This window comes from Cynoglossus semilaevis, chromosome Z (assembly GCF_000523025.1).
Source record: "Cynoglossus semilaevis isolate Cse_v1.0 chromosome Z, Cse_v1.0, whole genome shotgun sequence".
Taxonomy (NCBI): domain Eukaryota; kingdom Metazoa; phylum Chordata; class Actinopteri; order Pleuronectiformes; family Cynoglossidae; genus Cynoglossus; species Cynoglossus semilaevis.
The window spans coordinates 13,231,314-13,250,693 of record NC_024328.1 but is presented as its reverse complement, the minus strand read 5'-3'; the positions used below and the strand labels follow the sequence as shown (position 1 = coordinate 13,250,693).

The 19,380-nt window shown below is 39.3% G+C and overlaps 1 protein-coding gene across 1 annotated transcript in view; it reads right to left on the bottom strand.

Moving 5' to 3' along the window:
- Nucleotides 1-19,380, bottom strand: part of LOC103397953 (transmembrane protein 132D) — a 118,509-nt gene that overhangs the window by 25,459 nt on the left and 73,670 nt on the right. The window contains exon 5 of the mRNA XM_025053314.1: nt 5,488-5,631. Coding sequence (XP_024909082.1) covers nt 5,488-5,631 — 144 coding nt within the window. The remainder of the gene's footprint in view (nt 1-5,487; nt 5,632-19,380) is intronic.

Sequence of the window (19,380 nt, the reverse complement as noted above, 5' to 3'; positions counted from 1 at the left end):
GACAGTTAAGTCATTAAACCTTGATTGTAATTTGTGTTTGGTTTGTTGACCTCTATACCGAAGCACTCAAAGAATCACAACGTCACAGGTTGAAAATTAAAAATAAATAAATAAACAACCCCATTACAGGTGACTTACTTATTGGCTGAGCGAGTACTTCATAACAAATTGTACTGTATATATTTATATATATACACACACACACACACCTGGCAGGGAGTTTAAACATTCAGGACATGATTAATTTTTGAATTAAGTTTTATCTGTTTTAATCAGTGGCTCCAAATCTTTAATGCTGCTGTGAAGCACTAAGAATCAATTTATTTGCCAAGAGCAATAAATGTGCAGGAAATTGTCCTTGTGACTTTGATGCATGTACACAGAGTCTGCGAGCGACTTACAGTGAAGTACAGGACGGGCTCCGTGATGGATGGACTTCTGATTCCGAGCAAGAGGACAGAACATTATACAGCCCTGAGTATAAACTGTGTGTCTGGACCCATATATAATACGCACTCGCGCAATTTTATAGCCAATTTTGGCACCGCGGGCCCACAGCTACGGAGATGGATAAAGAAAGAAGGCATAAGGACAACATGTGGAGATGGAGTTTAATTGCTCTATGTGAGATACATCAGTGTTAGTTGCATTAGGGTCCCAGGGCTTTAAAGCTGTGGTAGGCAGGATTGCTGAATGAATGAATAATTAAACTTTTTTAAAACTGTTCTGTAGCAAAAGTTTCGGAACAGAAACTTTTTTTGTCCTAAAATTTTAGGGACTCGAACCATCGGCCTTTCTTCTGAGCGTTTTTTTTTTTTTTTTGTTATTATTTTTCTTTTGGGGTTAATCGATCATTTTTTATTCCTATCAACCTATTTTGTTCGACCCCTTTTGGATTGTAGGTGACCCAACGTGGGGTCCCAACCCCAAAGGTTGAGAAACACTGCTATAGAACGTGTGAAATAAAAAGTAATCTGACCTGTGTTCAGCGAGTCTCAGCACAATTAAAATGAAAATAAAAAACTAGAATTAAAATTTAAAAGAATACAAAGAAAAATGTTGTTTGTTTTAGATGAAAATTCCAGGACTAATTAAGACAAAATGTCAACCAACACTCAATTAAAATGAAATAAAAATCAAATGTTATTATTTATTATTTATTTTGGAATTTAGTGGCGCTTTGGCCCAGAGGCAATGTCTCTGTCATTGGTGTGGAACCCCAGGGTTCACCTCCTGGGCAAGTTCGAATCCCGGTTAGGGCAGTTGGTACCTTCCAGTGGACTCACCAACCACAGGAAGGTTTAGGGGGGGTTGGTACGGTGCAGTGTGATTTGGGTGGAGACTGCTGCCCCCGAGAACCGGTAATGGATAAATGGATGAAAATGGATGGATGGATAGTTTGGAATTTAGTCACGGGCGATCACTGGTGTAGACCAAAAAGGCCGGTGATCGGTTATTAAGAAATAAGGTTCACATCTAACGTCATGTCCAGAATTTCTCCATTACCCACGGAGAAAACATGCAGCCCACAACCCACAACCCACAGCCCACAGTATACATCCCACAGCACTAGGGAACAAGAGTGTTTCCAAGAACATGTTGGTGTGTGTGCTGGTGCATGTGTGTACGTCTGTGGATACATAAGTGATCACACACACTCACACACACACACAGATCAATTCTTAATCTACTTTGTATTTGTCCTGTTACATACACAGACACACACACGTGTGCGGGATCACACCGCTGCCCTCAGGCACGCATTAACGCTCAAACGCACGTCGTCCTCCTCCATCGCTCCCCGGCCTTTTTTGTCTTTTCCTCCTTGTCAAATTCAATTACAAACAACATCACTTAAGGAGTCGTCACACAAAGCAATTACCGCTCGAACCTCCTGAGTACGTCAGCAAGATGATCCCAGCGTGTGTGTGTGTGTGTGTGTGTGTGTGTGCATATATGTAACACGTGACAGCAGGTCAGTGTTTGTCCAATGAGAGGTGACAAAGACAAGAACACGGTTCTTGCACAGCGCCATGCTCAGTGGTACCTGTTGGCTAGTGTGGATTCAAACCTGCAACCTTCCGGACACGGGTCTGCTTCCCTTAAACCCCAGACCGCTGCTGCTCCTCGGATAACCTTGACCTTTAATCCGAAGTTGGGATTTGAACCCAGGCCTCGTGAGCTACTCTGCCGTGGAAGCATAAGTTCTGTCTTCTGATTGGATGTGTGGTTTTTAAACTTCAAATCACTGCTAACAGACTTAGCTAATGAACTTTAACTGTTAAATAAGAAACATTCATGTACATGGAACTAAGAAAGTCTAAAAGATGATCCTTCAACACTAGCGCTATGTTACCGATCCACAGTAACGGCTGAATACCAGGCGACCGGTCCTTAGTACAAAAATGGTCGGGGTCCGCTGTTCAAACCCCCGGACTGAGCCAACCCTCACAGAAAGGTTAGCATCAATCCAAATATAACCCATTTCTGAGTCTTCAAAGCAGCTAATGCAACACTCGACTCATAAAACCCTCATCTTGATGACGTCATCTGAACTGGTCCGGCTGTGTCTCACTGGGCTCCAAACAAAACCACAAAGAACCTTGAACAGCGTCGCCACATCCAATGGAGTTTGACCAGAGTACAACACAAAGGTGGTGTTTGTGTTGTTGTTTTCATGGTGGGTTTAAATATTGAACATGTTAGGTTTATGAATGTCTTTGTGGCCCATAACTCAACATGTTCTGCTGCCCAGTCACTTCACCTCGGACATGGATTTTTTTATTTTTACGTCAGCCCAGCAGTAACCCACAGAGACGCTGGTGTTTGAGTGGAGCCTGTGGCTCAGCGGTTTGGCCAGTAGCACTTAGTAGCAGTAGAGTGTTGTCCTGAGGTTTATCACCAGCGACTGGTGGAATATTTCCAAAGGAATGGAACCTCAAATGTAAATGGCGCCCCCTACGGCAGCATGTGTCGGTTGCAAAAGACAGGAATGTATTATTATTATTATTATTATTATTATTTTACAAATGTTTTTCTCTGTGAATTCCCTAAAAAGAATTCAACGACAATACGCTAACAACACTCTTTTGTATATAATTCCCTGCGCTAATATGAAGGCAACATCAGTTGCTAGTAATTTTGTTGCGATAAAGGTAATTCGTCATTTAGAAAATAATTTCTCGGCTCCTTCTTCACATACACTGATCCTCGGTAGACTTCTCTCTGTGCGTTCATATTCTTCTACGCTGATTATGTTTAATGTTTAATATACGCAGTCACAGTGATGAAATAAACTCTCGAAACTTTCATTTTTTTTAATTTTAAGTTAATAAAAGAAGATTGTGTTGGACTAGAGCAGACGAGACAAACTCCTGATGAAGACGAACAGAGGTGACGGGCATTTTTGTCTCCACGTCTGGACTTGGACAACGAGTTTATATTTACCTTTAAGTTTGTGATGTAAACAAAGGCTCAACTTTGCTTTGATGTCATTTCAGGAGACGGAATCAACGCAAAAGGCCACTTCCCCTTGAAGGGCTGGTTGTAAATGGAAGACTGTATAGATCAGGGGTCCCCAACCCCCGGTCCGTGGACCAGCACCGGTCCATAGGTCATTTGGTACCGGGCCAGAGTGAAAAATAATTTACTTAATTTTTACCAATTTACTTCATTCAAAGAAAATGCAGTCATATCCATGTACTTTCTTCACTTAGAGATAATCTGACAATAATTTAAAATAATGTCATTCAGACTGATGTTTCTGCAATTGATTATTATTTATTCAAGCTACAAATTATCTTCATTGCTGTGTAAATATTTATTTATTTTTTAATTTCTTAGGTTGTGGCGCTTTGGCCCAGAGGCAGAGTCTCTGTCATTGGGGTGGAACCCCAGGGTTCACCTCCTGGGCAAGATCGAATCCCGGTTAGGGCGGTTGGTACCTTCCAGTGGACTCACCACCCGCAGGAAGGTTTAGGTACGGTGCAATGTGATTTGGGGGGGGGTCATGGAGACTGCTGCCCCCGCAACCCGGTAACAGATAAGCGGATGAAAAAGGAAGGATGGAATTTCTTAGGTTAAGAAACCCTGCTGCATGGACTTTACGTGATGTTTTTTTAAGGTCCCGCGGGCCACACAAGATAGCTTGGCGGGCGGCATACAGGCCCCTGGGCCTTGAGTTTGACCCATGCGGTCCAGATGATGACGCCGCCCTTTGACCAGGGCAGTGAGGTGAAACATGAAGCACAAAAGGACTGTGGTTTCAAAAACCTTAGCTAATCTTCGCAGCTCACAGAAATGTAAAACAAAACAACAAGAAAAACTCTCCCCTTCGTACAACCTCACATTCAATTTCCTTTCATGCACACACACACACACACACACACACACACAAACAGCATGATTGCATTACACCTTTTTGAATTAGTTCCTTCCATTTCACTCTGTTGTTATTGATTAAACTTAAACAGCACCACTCCTGGTTGGCTTGTAGCAGGACATTGGCTTCATATTGAAAGTGTCACAGTAAGGGTGCGTTTTATTTTAGGCCCCCAGGGGCACCGGGGAATATAACACGGGGGAATCAATCTGCCATCTCTTACATCAGGGTTGTTTAGGTAAACGTGTGTTTTGAAGGTATTTCAAAATACTGTGAATGAACTCAACACTCGAACTCGGTTACAGCCACAGGTTGAGCTCCGACACATGATTCTCTCAAAAAAACAAATGTCACCTGTTGGTGTCACGGAGACAACTGGTCTGAGAGGGCGCGCTCTGAATAAGGGCTGTCAGATGGTTCATGTATTCATGTATGTGTATTACATATAAATATATATAAGTATATGTGTGCAAATATGTATGTATAGGAATATATTTGTGCTTGTATATATTCACATGTGTGTATATATGTGTGTATATAAACATATAAATAATATTTAATAAAAAATATAATATTTTAAACATATATATATATATCTATATATATATCTATATATCTATCTATATATCTATATATCTATATGTCTATCTATATATCTATATATCTATGTCTATCTATCTATATCCAATACCTCAGATCCTCTGAGTTTACAGTTGCAAACAATATTTCACTTTAATAATAACCAAATCACATGTGACCTGTATGTTGTGTCATACATGATCTATAACATGTGGTTGAAGTCGCACTTTGTCTTGAAGATGTGTTTTTGTTTCCTTTGTAAACAACATCTGTTATATTGTTGTTTTATTATTATAATGTATTATAACGTATTTCATAAACATATAAACATATACAAAAGGTACAACTGTACGATAAGTGTTTTTTATATGTTGGGTTGCCACTATGTTCAACTTCACTCATGGAGTTGTGAATATCATGTCTTCAAGCGTTCTTCAGATTTGTGTTCTTTGTGCCCCCCCATCCCCCACACCCCCGTACTCCCCCTTTTCTCTCAAACTCCCACTCCTGTTCCCACAAACACGTACCTTGAGAATCTCCACTTGAGTGGACGTGCAGGTCACCGAGTTGTCCACTTCCTTCACTTGTCCGTCCATTTCTACGGTCACCAGTTTGACAGGCATTACTATACCCCGCCCTGTCAGGATGGCTGTGTTCACCACATCTGTGTCCTGCAGAGACAAGTGAGACATCAATGTTAGTACCCAAAAGTACGACTTTATTTTGATGCAAATATTTAAAAATACCAATATTTTCTGGTGGTTACTTGGCTGAAGAAAAAACATATTATAGATACAAGGGATGTAACCTTTTACCGATATCCAATATGACGATATTGTCCAAATACCTAATTCCCTATTTCGATAAAAAACGATACAGATATATGAAGTTGTTTCCCCCCAAAACTGAGGTAAACTTCCCCTCCATTCCAATAAGCGAATCCAACATATTGGCAAAAATATTTGGCATTGCGAAAAAAATAAGTTTTTTGGTAAAATCTTAATTTGGCGTTTCAAAACTTCTGCACATTTCTCATCAATTCTCATCATTGTGAAAAAAAAGAATTAAAAAAAAAATGTCTGTAAAATCTTAATTTCGTGTCATGTCGTCAGATGGTGAAAAATTTAGATGTACATTTTTGGAAAATTTTAAGTTTTTTGTACGTTTCTCATCAAATAAGAGCATTTTGAAAAAAAAAATTAAAAAAGAAAATTTTGGAATATTTGGTAAAATCCAAATTCTGCGTGTCATGTGGTCAGATGGTGAAAGACTTTTTATGAAAATGTCTTTTCTTTATGTTTCTCATAAAATAAGAGCATTTTGAAAAATAAATTGACTTTTTTTTTATTATTATTTTATGGTAAAAACCTTTTGCGTGTCGGGCATCGGGTTTTCTTTATCGGAGGAAGAAACCATAATGATTCTTACCAATTTGATTGCACAATTTAGCTAATATCCAACCGATAATATCTGATATTATCGGACATCCATAATAAATACACGTGACAATTTTTGTATATTTTTCTTGTTTTTAAGCGTAAGTGTATCATAAAAGGGCAGCAGTGACAGATGACAAATACTAATTGGGAGACAGGAAAAATTACAGACGGTGTATTTTTAAAGGAAGGGAGAGGTGATTATAAACTTCACAATTATCATAATCAGCGTGATTAGATCCTTCCAACGAAAATAGCACAAACAAACCAACACACGCAGTTCTCCTGTGTACTTCCTCTCCCCCGCTCATGTACCTCAGTACTACTGTACATGCCAGTGATTATTTGATTATTTGGCATTGAGCTTCAACACAGTCTGTCTGTGTGACTAAACTGAATTTGATACAAAGGTGGGTCAAAAAGTTCTAAGACAGATGTTTTAAATTTTAAACATGTCACATTTTAGGTGTCTAAAGACTACAAAAAAAATCATCAAATTTTATTTTTTTAGCTATTTTTTCAAAAAAAAATGAAACGGTTTTGGAAATCAATAAACATCTTAAAACTTCATATTTTGACTAAACTTTAACAGAACCCTGTTAAAGTTGAGTGAAGCTTCACTCCAGGCTTTGATCGAACTTTTTTTCTGATCTTAAATCTGAAAGAACATTTGAAACAAACGGGATTTTCAGTTCCGTTTCAAAGTCACAGCAGCGCGGTTCAGTTTAGAGTTGAACAACAAAGACGTGAACAGAGATAAGGCCCTGTGTGAGGATGTGAAATAAAATGAAAAAGTATCGTCATCATAATGAGAAGCAGTGGATTCATGTATTCTCCAGTGTGAAGTCAGAAAACAGACCGAACATTGGATAGAAATGTAAGACCGTTTGACATGGTGGCGCCGCATTTCGACCTTGTATCATGATCCTACATCCTGCAGAACTGTTTGGACATTAAATGGAGGGAAAAAAAGCTCTGTTATTTTCCTAACTTTAAAAAAATATATTTTTACACTGGAGACCTCTGACTTCTCCTTGTACATTCCAGGCCGTAAAGGTTCGTCAATTTAAAAAAAAAAAAAAAAAAAAAAAAAAAAAATAGATTAATAATTTTTCAAACAACAAACCTGCTCAGAGACTCATTAAGACAAGGCGATGACAAAACCTAATAAAAATAAAAATCGATGATAGGATACTGTAATACAGGTCGGAGCGTCAAATTCATTTCGAGACTTTGTATCAGCGCCTATAAAACTCATAGTAAAAGTCAGAACTTTTATGGACACACATATATAGGTTTTCTCAAATAATAAATTAGAAATTGTAAATTGCCGTAGACGTGTGAGGACAGTGGCGTAAAGCGCGATGACTACTGAAGCACGGAGATAATGGTGGAGGGAAAGACGAGGAGGGAGAACAAAGGCAAAAAGGAACTTTTTGCCCTTCATTATGTCTCCCAGGCTTATGTCACACTCTTCTAATGTTTTTATGTCCTAGATCGGGGTGTCAAAATCATTTTCACCAGAGGCGGGGCACTTCAGGAATACAGTTCCCCTTGAAGGGTTGGTTGTAACTGTAAGACTGTAGAGTTGTAACTACTCCACGACGTAACAAAAACATGGATTTTATTATAAAGGCAATCAAACACATTTTAAGCTCCCATGGACCACACAAAATGACTTGGCGGGCCACATTTGGCCCACGGGCCTTGAGTTTACCACATACTGTATGTCATATATTATTATGTTACCATTGTGTTAGCGTAGGGTAATTACAGTATGTGAGTTCTGACTTATGAAAATCGACGTACATCACGTATTAGTTGAGGATGCCCCCCTTCCCCGCCACTCGTTAATTCATTCATCCCTACATCAGTGTTTCCCAAACTTTTTTTCTGGGGAAACATATTTTAAAAGTCACGAACCTTCGCAACGAAAGTCAATAGACACTATTCGTGAACTCCAGGGAAACATGATGACAACCCCCAAAAAATAAATCATGCGACCAACCTCAGGGTCGCAACCCAGTCTTTGGGAAACAATGCTCTAAAGAATATATATAAATATGTTTCACATTCTGAAATCCACAGACTCACACTGACCGTGTGGGGAGTTAAATCGTCCAAAACGTTGCCAGGCGCCACACCGGTCAGCACTGTGACCTTTATCTAACGAGAGCTCATTCTCCAGAATCAGGAATCTGATTCATGCCATGTCAAAAATGTGACTGAAAAAAAAATGAAAAAGTAAACAGGTGACAATTAGGTGAGGTAGAGGAGCAGCAGGAGGTGAAGAGACGGCACAAACAGGATTAAAAGCATGGAGAAGATGAAAGAAGGAGTGCGGGGGAGGGGGTAAAAAAGAAGGTGAGCAGATGGAGGGATAAGGAACTTAAAGAGTGGGGAGAAGATAATGTATGAAGATGAGGTGTGTGTGTGTGTGTGTGTCATCTGTACTGTATGTACGCTCTGGACCCCGAGGCAGAAATCTCTTGGAAATGCCACAGATAACATCATGTTTACATTTGTGCTATCTTTACTAGAGGCTAAAACACAGGATGACTGGAAAAAGAGAGAGTGGGGGGTGTGGGGGGGGGATTTCAGAAAGTGCAACAAAAAATAACTTTTTTTTCCGATAATGGGCTAATTTTTTTTTTGCGTTCAATAACATTCTCCGCGGCGTCCTGCCTTCGGCACGATGACACTGTCGATATTTAATTATTGTTAATGGTGGACGACCATTGTTGAATCTTCAATTGCATTAGTGTAAGAAAATGTGTTTAAAAAAAAGGGCACATTCGTCATGTCAGTAATGACGTTTGTTTAATGGTAAACATCAAAATCAATTACGAGGAAATCAAATTTTATAAAGGAGACACGAGGACAGGCAGGAGGCAGGAGACGGGGGAGACAACACGAGGAAACAAGAGAAATATGAACGGAGTGAAGAAAACCAGAGAGAAGAAGAGACGTGAAAAAGAAACAGCTAATGGGGGGGGGTGTAGTGGGTGGGGGGAGATTTCACGCCTGTCCAGGGGAATTATTAAGTGTCTCATCAACAATGGGCTTCCTGCTGCCTTCAAAGGCTAAAGATAAAGACAAAGAGACAGAGAGAGAGAGAGAGAGAGAGAGAGAGAGAGAGAGAGTCAGATCTGGGGGTGACTTTTGTTTTTCGTTAAATAAAATCTTTTCCCTGTTCCCTCCCCCACTGGGAGTGGGGAAGGGTGCGAGGAAGGCAAGGGGGTTTCCAGGTAAACCTGAGAGTCTCTGTAGCTAAAACTGAGAGGCGATGTTTCCACGAAACGAGTCCATGTTAGAAGAATTCTCTCTGAAGTCATCGACACATGAGCGTGTGCCTAAGTGTGGTTCTATTCCTTTCAGATATGAGGGCAATTTTGAATCAAAAGAACTGGAGCAAGACCACCATTACAGAAAAAAAAAACATTACACACTAACACACAGTCTTGTCTTTTTCAAGCACTTCAGACTGACATAATGCCTTCCCGAGGTCAATAGTTCCCAGAGCTATTGCAGTTTCACAGTCAAAACCAAAAAAAATATATCAATAATTTTATTTCCATTTTTCATATATTTTCACAGTAATAACAGCCTTTTCAATCAATTCTCGTTAGTACTGCTGTCTACAAAAAGGGGGCGCTGCAGCCTTTTAAGCTATCCTAAACTCAAAAGTTGTACACACCCTTTATCATCTCTCTTACTTCATCCAAACTTCAAATTAAATCTGTAATCTGAATCTCACTCAGTGGGGGATGTACGAAATGTCCCTGTGAGGACAAGTGTCCCCACAACAATGGTACTTGGCCCAAAATAATGTCTCCACAAGTACGGTATACCGGTACCAGGAACACACACTCAGACTAACACGTCCATAGATGTTAGAAAAAGAAAAAAAAACATACATTTTTATACGACACAGTTCTTCCACAGACTGACAATAACAATATGCTGTTTGGGTAACGTGTTTTTACACACACACACACACACACACACACACACACACACACACACAGAGGAATCAAATGTCCTCTGTTCACAGCTTCTCATTTCGGGGTAATTGTGTGGAACATATTTGACTCTGATTCTCTCTTTTCTCTAACTGTGACCCACAAAACCACAGAATGGTTCGATTTGAAAAGAGGATAAAGGAAAAAAGACAAGAAACGCCTTTTTTATTTATATCATTTCTTTTACTAAAGATGTTTACAAGTTAATGACATTTTTAACCTCTTTAATTTGAGCTCCTGGTTCTTTACCTATTTTACCTAAACAAAAAAAAACAACAAAAAAAAAAAAAAAAAAAAAAAAAAAAAAAAAAACAAAAGCAAAGATGGTGGAAGTGTACAGAAGATATATGTATATCTATATATTTATATATGTATATATAAATATATCTGACATATATACATATATAAATATATAAATATATAAATATATAAATATATAAATCAATATATATTCTAGACTGAAGATTTATTATATAAATATATATATGTATATATGTCAGATATATTTATATATATTTACAACATGAATCTTCAATCTAGAATATATATGTCATATATTTATCCATATATTTATTCATATATTTATATATTTATATATAATCTACATCATGAATGTTCAAATTGATATCTATAGTCAATATAAACAGTACATTCAAGTACTGTTTGTACATATTTCTACTGTACTACCATTTGAGTAATGGTCTGATGTAATGTACTTCAGTGTGTCTTCAGTACTACAGTACAGTACATCTTGTTAAAAACAAACTCAGATTTGTTTTTTAGAACAACGTTCTAAAGCGTTAGAAACATCAGATCCGACAGTGGAACCTGTTTTACTCTGAATGTTTAGAGTGTTATATACGGCAATAATAAGGTCATAAAGTTAGTGAATATGTTTGCGAATCAGATGTTCCGACGCTATTCCGCTAATTAAACTTTTACAGCCGGGCTAACACATTAAAAGACGACAGGTTTTGTGGCCGCGCTGTGTTTATGTCATTAATACGGCGGTCGTACCGACAGTCTGTTCACATACGAATGCTGTTTATGGTGTGAGCAGCAGCGCTATACACCTGCTAATACGTAACACTCAATAAAAATTATGAATCGCAAGTGACGAGGTGTGTGTGTATATGAGTGTGTGTGAATATGTTGGGAGGTAAGTCTACACCTGCCTGGGTCTGTTATACTGTCAAAGTGTGGACAAATAGAACCAAGGTAAGGGTCGAGGGCACATATTTGGGCCACGAAATGACATGTTAGGGGTCAGATGGGGTTGGACAATTTTTTTTTTCTTTTTATAAATGGAGGTAAGCAGGTTCGATTAATAGCCCTCTGCATATATATATGTGAACATATATATTTTTTCTCCCCAGTGTGTGAACATATGCAAAAAAAAAAAAAATCAGAGTGAGGGAAAACGATGAAGCGAAAGCGAAAAAGTCGAGGAGGCTATACCTGTTATTTGCATAATGAAAAGCAAATGAGAGAAAAAGTTAAATAGAGATTGTGGGCTATGAATACTGAAGACGGGGAAGGGCGGGGGGGGGTACAGGGGGTAGATGAGGAGGCAGAGAGGCAGAAGGAGGTGGGAGGGAGAGTGGCCGATGAGGGGGATGACAGCTGGGCGTGCTGCCGAGAGAAGATAGAGATTTTGGCCTCAGTTTCTGAGGGGGTACAGGGGGTAGATAGAGAGAGAGATAGAGAGAGAGAGAGAGAGAGATGTCGGGGATAAATGGCCATTATCACTATGACAATGTTAATTATAGACACACTATTAGGTCCAAGAAACGCCAGCTCATTTATTTGGCTGCGGCACAGTTGTGTAGCAGAGTCTCTGTATGTGTGTGTGTGTAAGAGAGAGAGAGAGAGAGAGAGAGAGAGAGAGAGAGAAAGAGAAAGAGAGAGAGAGAGAGTGTGTGTGTGAAAGTCAACCTGTGTTACTTCCTTATTATATTTGTGATGTGTGTGTTTATTTGTGCGTCTCTCTTCATTCCCGACTCTCCAGGTTCTGAGAACTGACTTTGTGGCAGAAATCAGTTCCACATTTGATCAAAGCACTGGAACCGAGTCAGGAACCATGATTCCTATTTAGATCTACGGACTGGGTTTTTATCTAAAGTCACGGGTCAGACTTTTCAAACATTGCAGTCCGACTCCTGGAGGACCAAGTGGTGAATTAAAAAAACAAGAAACCCAAAAAAACTCCAACAAACTCCCAAACCAAAACAAAAAAACAAGATGGCGGAAGTAATATATCAGAGTTCAAAGCGATACTTTCAGATTGACAGTCCTTAAGCCTCAATGTGCTCATCCTTGGTGGTGGTTCTCAAAATAAGGGGCGCAAAAAATTACGGATCAGAGGTTGACTTAGGAAATGGACGAAAAGAGTCAGTGTCACAGCTGCGGCCAATGAATTCAAAAAATCTGCAGCAAAATGCAAAAGTCCATGGTCAAGGGTCAGGGGTCTTGAAATTTAAAGATTTTTATTTTTGTATTTGTCAACAGGGGTAAAATGTGTTTAAAATCCAGTTGTTTTGAAGCAAAAACTGTGTTTTTTTGCAAAATCGAAATGGAGTCTGTGTTGACTCCGACCGGGTGTTAGGTTTTTTTTTTTCAGTTTTTACACCGTTTCACTGCTGATCAGGACTGAACTGCAGGTGTGACCGGAGGTTCATAAGACGGAGCTTTTGAAGTACCATCTGATCTCTGTAACCAATTCAACCGACCCACGACCAACCAAATGTCCAATTAATGCCGTCAAGGTGATGAACACCCGGCAGGTGGGCGGACGACTGTCAGGCGAGGCAGGATGTTGCTAACGGAACTGTGTTAACGGTTATTTACAGTTTATAAAGTGGCAGTTGTCTCTCGCTCTCTCTCTCTCTCTGTCTGTCTCTCTCTCTCACCCACTCTGACTAGAGGCCAAAGACGCTGTTGGAACATGCAGTATATGATGGGATACAGCAGGGGCAGCCGGTCAAAATCACATTTTATCTAACATTGTTATTTGACCTATATTATGAAATCCGCCGGATCGGATGGTACGGCGTCCGGGATTCAGTCAGCGGGCCAACAGTTGATAATGTTGTTTTTATTCTTCTTACTGAATTTATTTAGGCAGTGATTTTCAAAATAAATGTACATGTACATTCTTGGAGCTCAGATTTCTTTCAGGCTGCTCTGAAAGTTTTGGTTCGTTTTTTTTTTTTTTTTTTTTGCTTGCTCATTATCTCAAGTCGTCAACATTTGTTGTCTAGTCCTAACATACCCTGCCCCCCACCCTGGAGGAAACACTTTAACCCATCCTTAGCAGTGATCAGTGCTGTTGATTGGACCACTGACTTTTTTGGGGTCAGCCAGGATTGGAACCAGCAAAGCTCTGGTTTCCAGACCAATCCTTCAACCAGTGGGAAAACAGAGCCAATAAACCAGGAGAATTAAATCAACAAGACACCAATCACCAACTGACCTCTGACATCCACCCCCAGAACTGTTTTTTTCAGACTCCAGATTACTCTCATCGGTACCAGGTTCTTTTCTTCAGTCACTGAGGTGTGGGACTGTTCTCAGTTCTCAGACACTCTCTCCGTCTAATATATACTGAACCTTTTGACCATGTCACCCCGTCCCCCAACCGCCCCACCTGCCTGTCTGTCACCATATTAATTGCTGCCACTAACAAGATGCTAATGAGCCTGTGGGGGTATCCTGGAGTCAATCACCTTGTTGCCGGGGCAATAATCACACGGTTAACCTACTTCCCTTCTGCCAACAAAGTGATCAGAGCTCGAACAAACAAACAAACAAACAAACACTTGCACGCGTACAAATACACACACCAATACACAGGTGTGTAGTGTGCTAATGAGGCCAAAGGAAAGGTGAAAGTAAGGATCACCGTCACTAGGGGGCGCCGCGGTGGTGGTCTCATTGTGATTTGGCACAGTTTCAGGAGCAGATGTTGTTTCTGATGTCATTCCTGATCCGATTTAGGATTGGGGACGGGAGGGGGGAGGGCGGGGTGAGGATTGAACCGACAAAATATATAAATACATATTAAATAAAAATATATATAAACACATAGAATTTCGTTTTTATGAATCACCAAAATGTGTAAAAATAAAAACCGAGCTGAGGGGACAGCTGATGTTCTCTTTTTTTTTTTTTTTTTTTCAAAAAAGCCACGTGTGGAAGGAATAATGGGTATATGAATGAAAAGGGTGAGGTTGCAGAGGTGGAGGGAGAGGGGGGAGTAGAGGGGGAGGTCAGTAAGAAATTAAATGGCAGAGGGGCCCATAGAATAAAAAGAAGTGACCAGTCAATGTGAGGTAGAGAGACAAAGAGAACGAGAGGTTACATATACTGTAAAAGAGGCCTCTCCCACTCTCTCTCTCTCTCTCGCTCTCTCTCAGTCTAGCTCTCTCTCTCACACACACACACACCATACACACACACTTACACGCACAGCTACAATTCCAGGGAGAATTGCACTTTCAATTTCAGGACCTCTAATTCCCTAATTGCATTAGAACTGCCTGGCTCTCGTCTCCTCTCTCTCTATGCCCCGTCCCTAGGTCTCTCACCCCCCTCTCTCTCTCCCCCTGAGCTCCCCAGTACTTTCAAGGTACTATTACATGGTGCTCTGCTCCTTCCCTCCATCTCAGCTTGTCTAATTTCCTTCTCCTCATACTTCTTCTCTCTACAACCTTCCACTTATTCCCGTATTTCTTTCTCTGTGTCCCCCCCCCCGGCCCCCCTCCCTCCCTCTCTGGATCGCCGGCTTCTGTGAATCAGTCAAACCTCCTCTTCTTCTTTTTGTGTTTTCTCTTCCTCCTTTAGGTTCATTTCGCATGCGTTTCCTTTTAGTGACGACATAATATTTATGTATATTTATGTAAAAAGGAATGTCCTTTAAATCAAATATTAAATCCTGAATCATCACACACACTGAACTCAAATCAGTGTGAAAAAAATCAATTCAATTTCACCTGGCAACAAATGGCCATAAGAACAATTCCTCTATTCAATTCCTGCGAGTGACTCAGCGCGCTGTTCAACTAAACAGGCTCAGGTTTCATAGTGGTTAAACTGAACCTGGAAGAGCAGAATATTTCATCACATTACATCACATGTTGTTCTGCTTATTCGTTTCCTCGTTTTGCTACTCCCTTTGAGGTTCTCTGGCGCCCCCTGGGGGTCAGATGTCTCAAAATCATTCGTGCATTTGGCCGGCCGGGGACTCTCTGGGGTAAGGATTGTCCAAATCCGCTCACGTTAAGTGTTGATCAAACCCCTAAAATTTTACAATATTTACAGCGCCCTCTGCTCCTCAGAGCAGGGAAATGCAGAGGACTAATTATGTTGTGTGTGTTTGTAGATTGACTAATTGTTATATTTTTTATTATTGTTTTTAATCTATTACTCCCATCTTTATTCTTCACTTTGAGATTTTACTATTTGGATTTTTTTCCCTCCCGTCGTCCATGGTGATACTCGAAGCAAATTTGAAACACCATTATTATTGGTCCAATTCAACTATTCAAGTTAAATTATACTATAATTATACATAATTAGTACAAAAGCATTCCAACAGGTTGGTTATTGACTTCCCTTTGTTTTGTTTTTTTTTTTTTTACCGCAGTGACGCTCCATCTGACTGAGCTTTGTAACCACACTGATCTACTCTTTGATAATAAACACGAGAAACGTTAACCTGGGAGATACAGTACAAACACATTCAAAATCACTGAATCTCAACCCTGACACGAGACTCCCAAACCACTGTACCGTATTAAATGGAAATAAAGCCAAAAAAATGAATGTGGCTCAATCTGTGGTCAGGCCTATCTTATTTCAAAACATTGTGTATGTGAATATAAGACACCATATATTGGTTTTTAAATACTGTAAAGAATACTTTTATGTGGTGTTTTAATACTGTGACTAATATATGGAATATTTTATTTACTGGATGAGAGTCTTTTTTTTTTTTTGAAGTGACACAATGAGACTTTTTTTTGTAAGTGACACAATGGCCGTAATATCGTCATAATAATAGTGAATCATTTGAACCATTCGGCTGCAATTTTCTCCAAGTATTAATATTTAGCTTATGTAACAAGCTAAATATAGACATGACATGTTATGTCCAGGTCTTCCTTAAAGATGGGAATGTCAAAAAAATAATAAAAATAATATATACATATATATGTATGTATATTAACAGTATATATGTTCTGAATATATATATAAATATATAAATACATATACATACGCATATATGTACATATATATTTACAGTATATAGATACATTTATCTGAGACACTGTTCAGAATATATATATATATATATTTATATATGTATGTATATTAAGAGTATATATGTTCTGAATATATATGTATAAATATATAAATACATATACATACATACATACACATATATGTACATACATATATACACTCATACATACATACTCTAAATACATACATTTACACATACAGTTTATACATGTGTATGTGTGTATATATGTATGTACATATAGTACTATATATATATATATATTGCTATTGGGGAAACACGTTGGAAAAATACATATATATGTTTATGTATATTCTGTACAGTGGTTCAGATAAGACCACTGTAGCCCACTCCTTCACTGCACCTGCCTTGAGTGGCGCCACCTTCAATGACTCTGAATGACAATTGAAACATACGAGTGGAATAAATTATAAGGCTTTTAGGAGTGCACCATTGTGAAATGGCAACATCAGGATTTTCATTAACTGTAAAATAAAGCCTTCAGGCCTCTCTTCCAGATGAAAAGCTATTTTAATTTTCTCTATGGAATCAATAGTCAGTGTTGTTGTTGTTGCTGTTGTTATTCCATCTCTGACCACAGAATAACCCCACATTTATTAATCTAACACTTACAACAAAGGTGTTCTCCCAGCCAGAACCCCTCGCCCCCCCCCCCACCTCTCTCTTTGTAACCAGCACTAGCTGTTGCTTCATAACTTCTCGACTACTTTTAGATTTAAGGAAATTAACTTATATATCAAGATTTTACAACTGCGCAATAAAGAAGGAAAACATAAACACTGAAATTATCTCGCTTAGATAATTTCTAATCAAAAAGAAAATCATTAAAACATTCATGTTTATCTTCATAAAAAAAAAAACTCTCTCCACTTCTACAGACGACATTGTTTATGAAGGTCTACATTCAGGGAGAGAAGGATTTTCAAGTTCTCTCTCTCTCTCTCTCAACTCCAGGCCTTCAGTCCTGGTTTGGATCATCAATCCTTCTGAAAATGGTGAGAAAGTTCTGTCCTCCATTTCGCTGCACTTTCTTTCCTTCTTCTCTACACGTACCCAAACGGCCGGGGATGATGTCGTCCACCAAAATTGGGCTTTTGGAAAATTCATGAAAAGTCCATGACTGTAGTAGTAGCATATAAACAACCCAGATATAATTACACATCTGTGACATTAAATACACTACAATAAACTAAAGTCTCCTTTGCAGCAGCTCGTGACGCCCCAGGTGGGCTCGCGGAGGTTCCCATTTTGGGAACCTCCGCACTAACGATCGCATAAAGTTATTTCGGAAAAAAACAATCCACCAGCGTCACTTTTTACACCAACGTCTCTTTGATCTCATTCTGTCTGAACGTCTTCACAGGTTCCGGCAAATTTTGTGTTTGTTCTGACTGACAATCGCACAGTTGTTGGAAAACTGTCACAGAACAACGTGTCTGTGTTGTCGTTAGTTTTTCTCAGCAGATCAGCTCTGAAGTAGTGCTTCTCAAAATTCAAGTGTAGATGAAAACATATGGTGGAGCAGAGATTATTTTCCTTGTGTTGTCCAACTTTGAAATTAGTCTGTTTTTGTCACACTCCTGCTCCTGCTCCCAGTCATTAAAGCTGTGTTTTAGAGAATACACAAACCAAATCACTCCTAATAATCCCTGCTTTCCTGAAGAGCGCATCTTTTCTTTCCCTTTTTACACCCAAGAGACCACAACCTTAATGTGTATGCCAAATTAGCAGGTGGGGTCCAAGTAATGACTGGCTGATTTGTCGGTTTTGTCAAACCTGTCGGCGCACCGCAAATCACATCAGTGCTGACTTTTGATTTGTAGATGGAACACGATGTGGCCGAGGAGGAAGCTGATCAGAGGACGGACAGATGTCTCAAAGCCGGCGCTGAGTGCTACCAAGGCAATTATGCCTGGTGCTTAGTGTTTGCACTGCTTAAATGTGTGCAGAGGTCCCCGGTCCTCCTACACGGCTCGACTTGTGATGTGACAGTTTTGTCACATCCTGAGCGGCGGAACTGCTTAAGTAGGAGGATGCAAGACTTTGAGAAAGCTTTTCACCGAATCGTCTCTTTGAAGATTCCCGCTCTTAATTTTCGTTGCTTCTCAGCTATTTCTCCCCTCCAAAACGCTGAGGCTTTCATCTCGCCGACTTTATCACAGGGGCCTCGCTCAATGACTGGCATCAACACCTGGTCAGTAGTTCTGGTAAACAAATCAGTGTCCACCAAATAGCCGATAATAGTAGCCAATTTTGATGCTTTTAGCAAAAAAGGAGAGAGACCCTAAAGGAGGCGGTGATGGGAAGAGAGGGGAGAGGAGAGGAGGGGGGAGTTTTTCCATGACATAGTGAAACTACGTATGTGTTAATAATAAAATGCAACTGGTTTGGTTTTGTGAGTGAGTAGTTTGTGCAGTAGTTCTTTTGTGTAGTATTTTAGTGGAAACATAAATATCACACACACACACACATATGTATATGTATATGTACATATCTATATATACATATATATATATATATATAAATACCAACACACATATACATAAATATATGTAAGTATACACACATATGTAAATATATATGCATATATGTGTATATTTAGCCATATAATTATATATGTGTGGTGATGGTATATATATA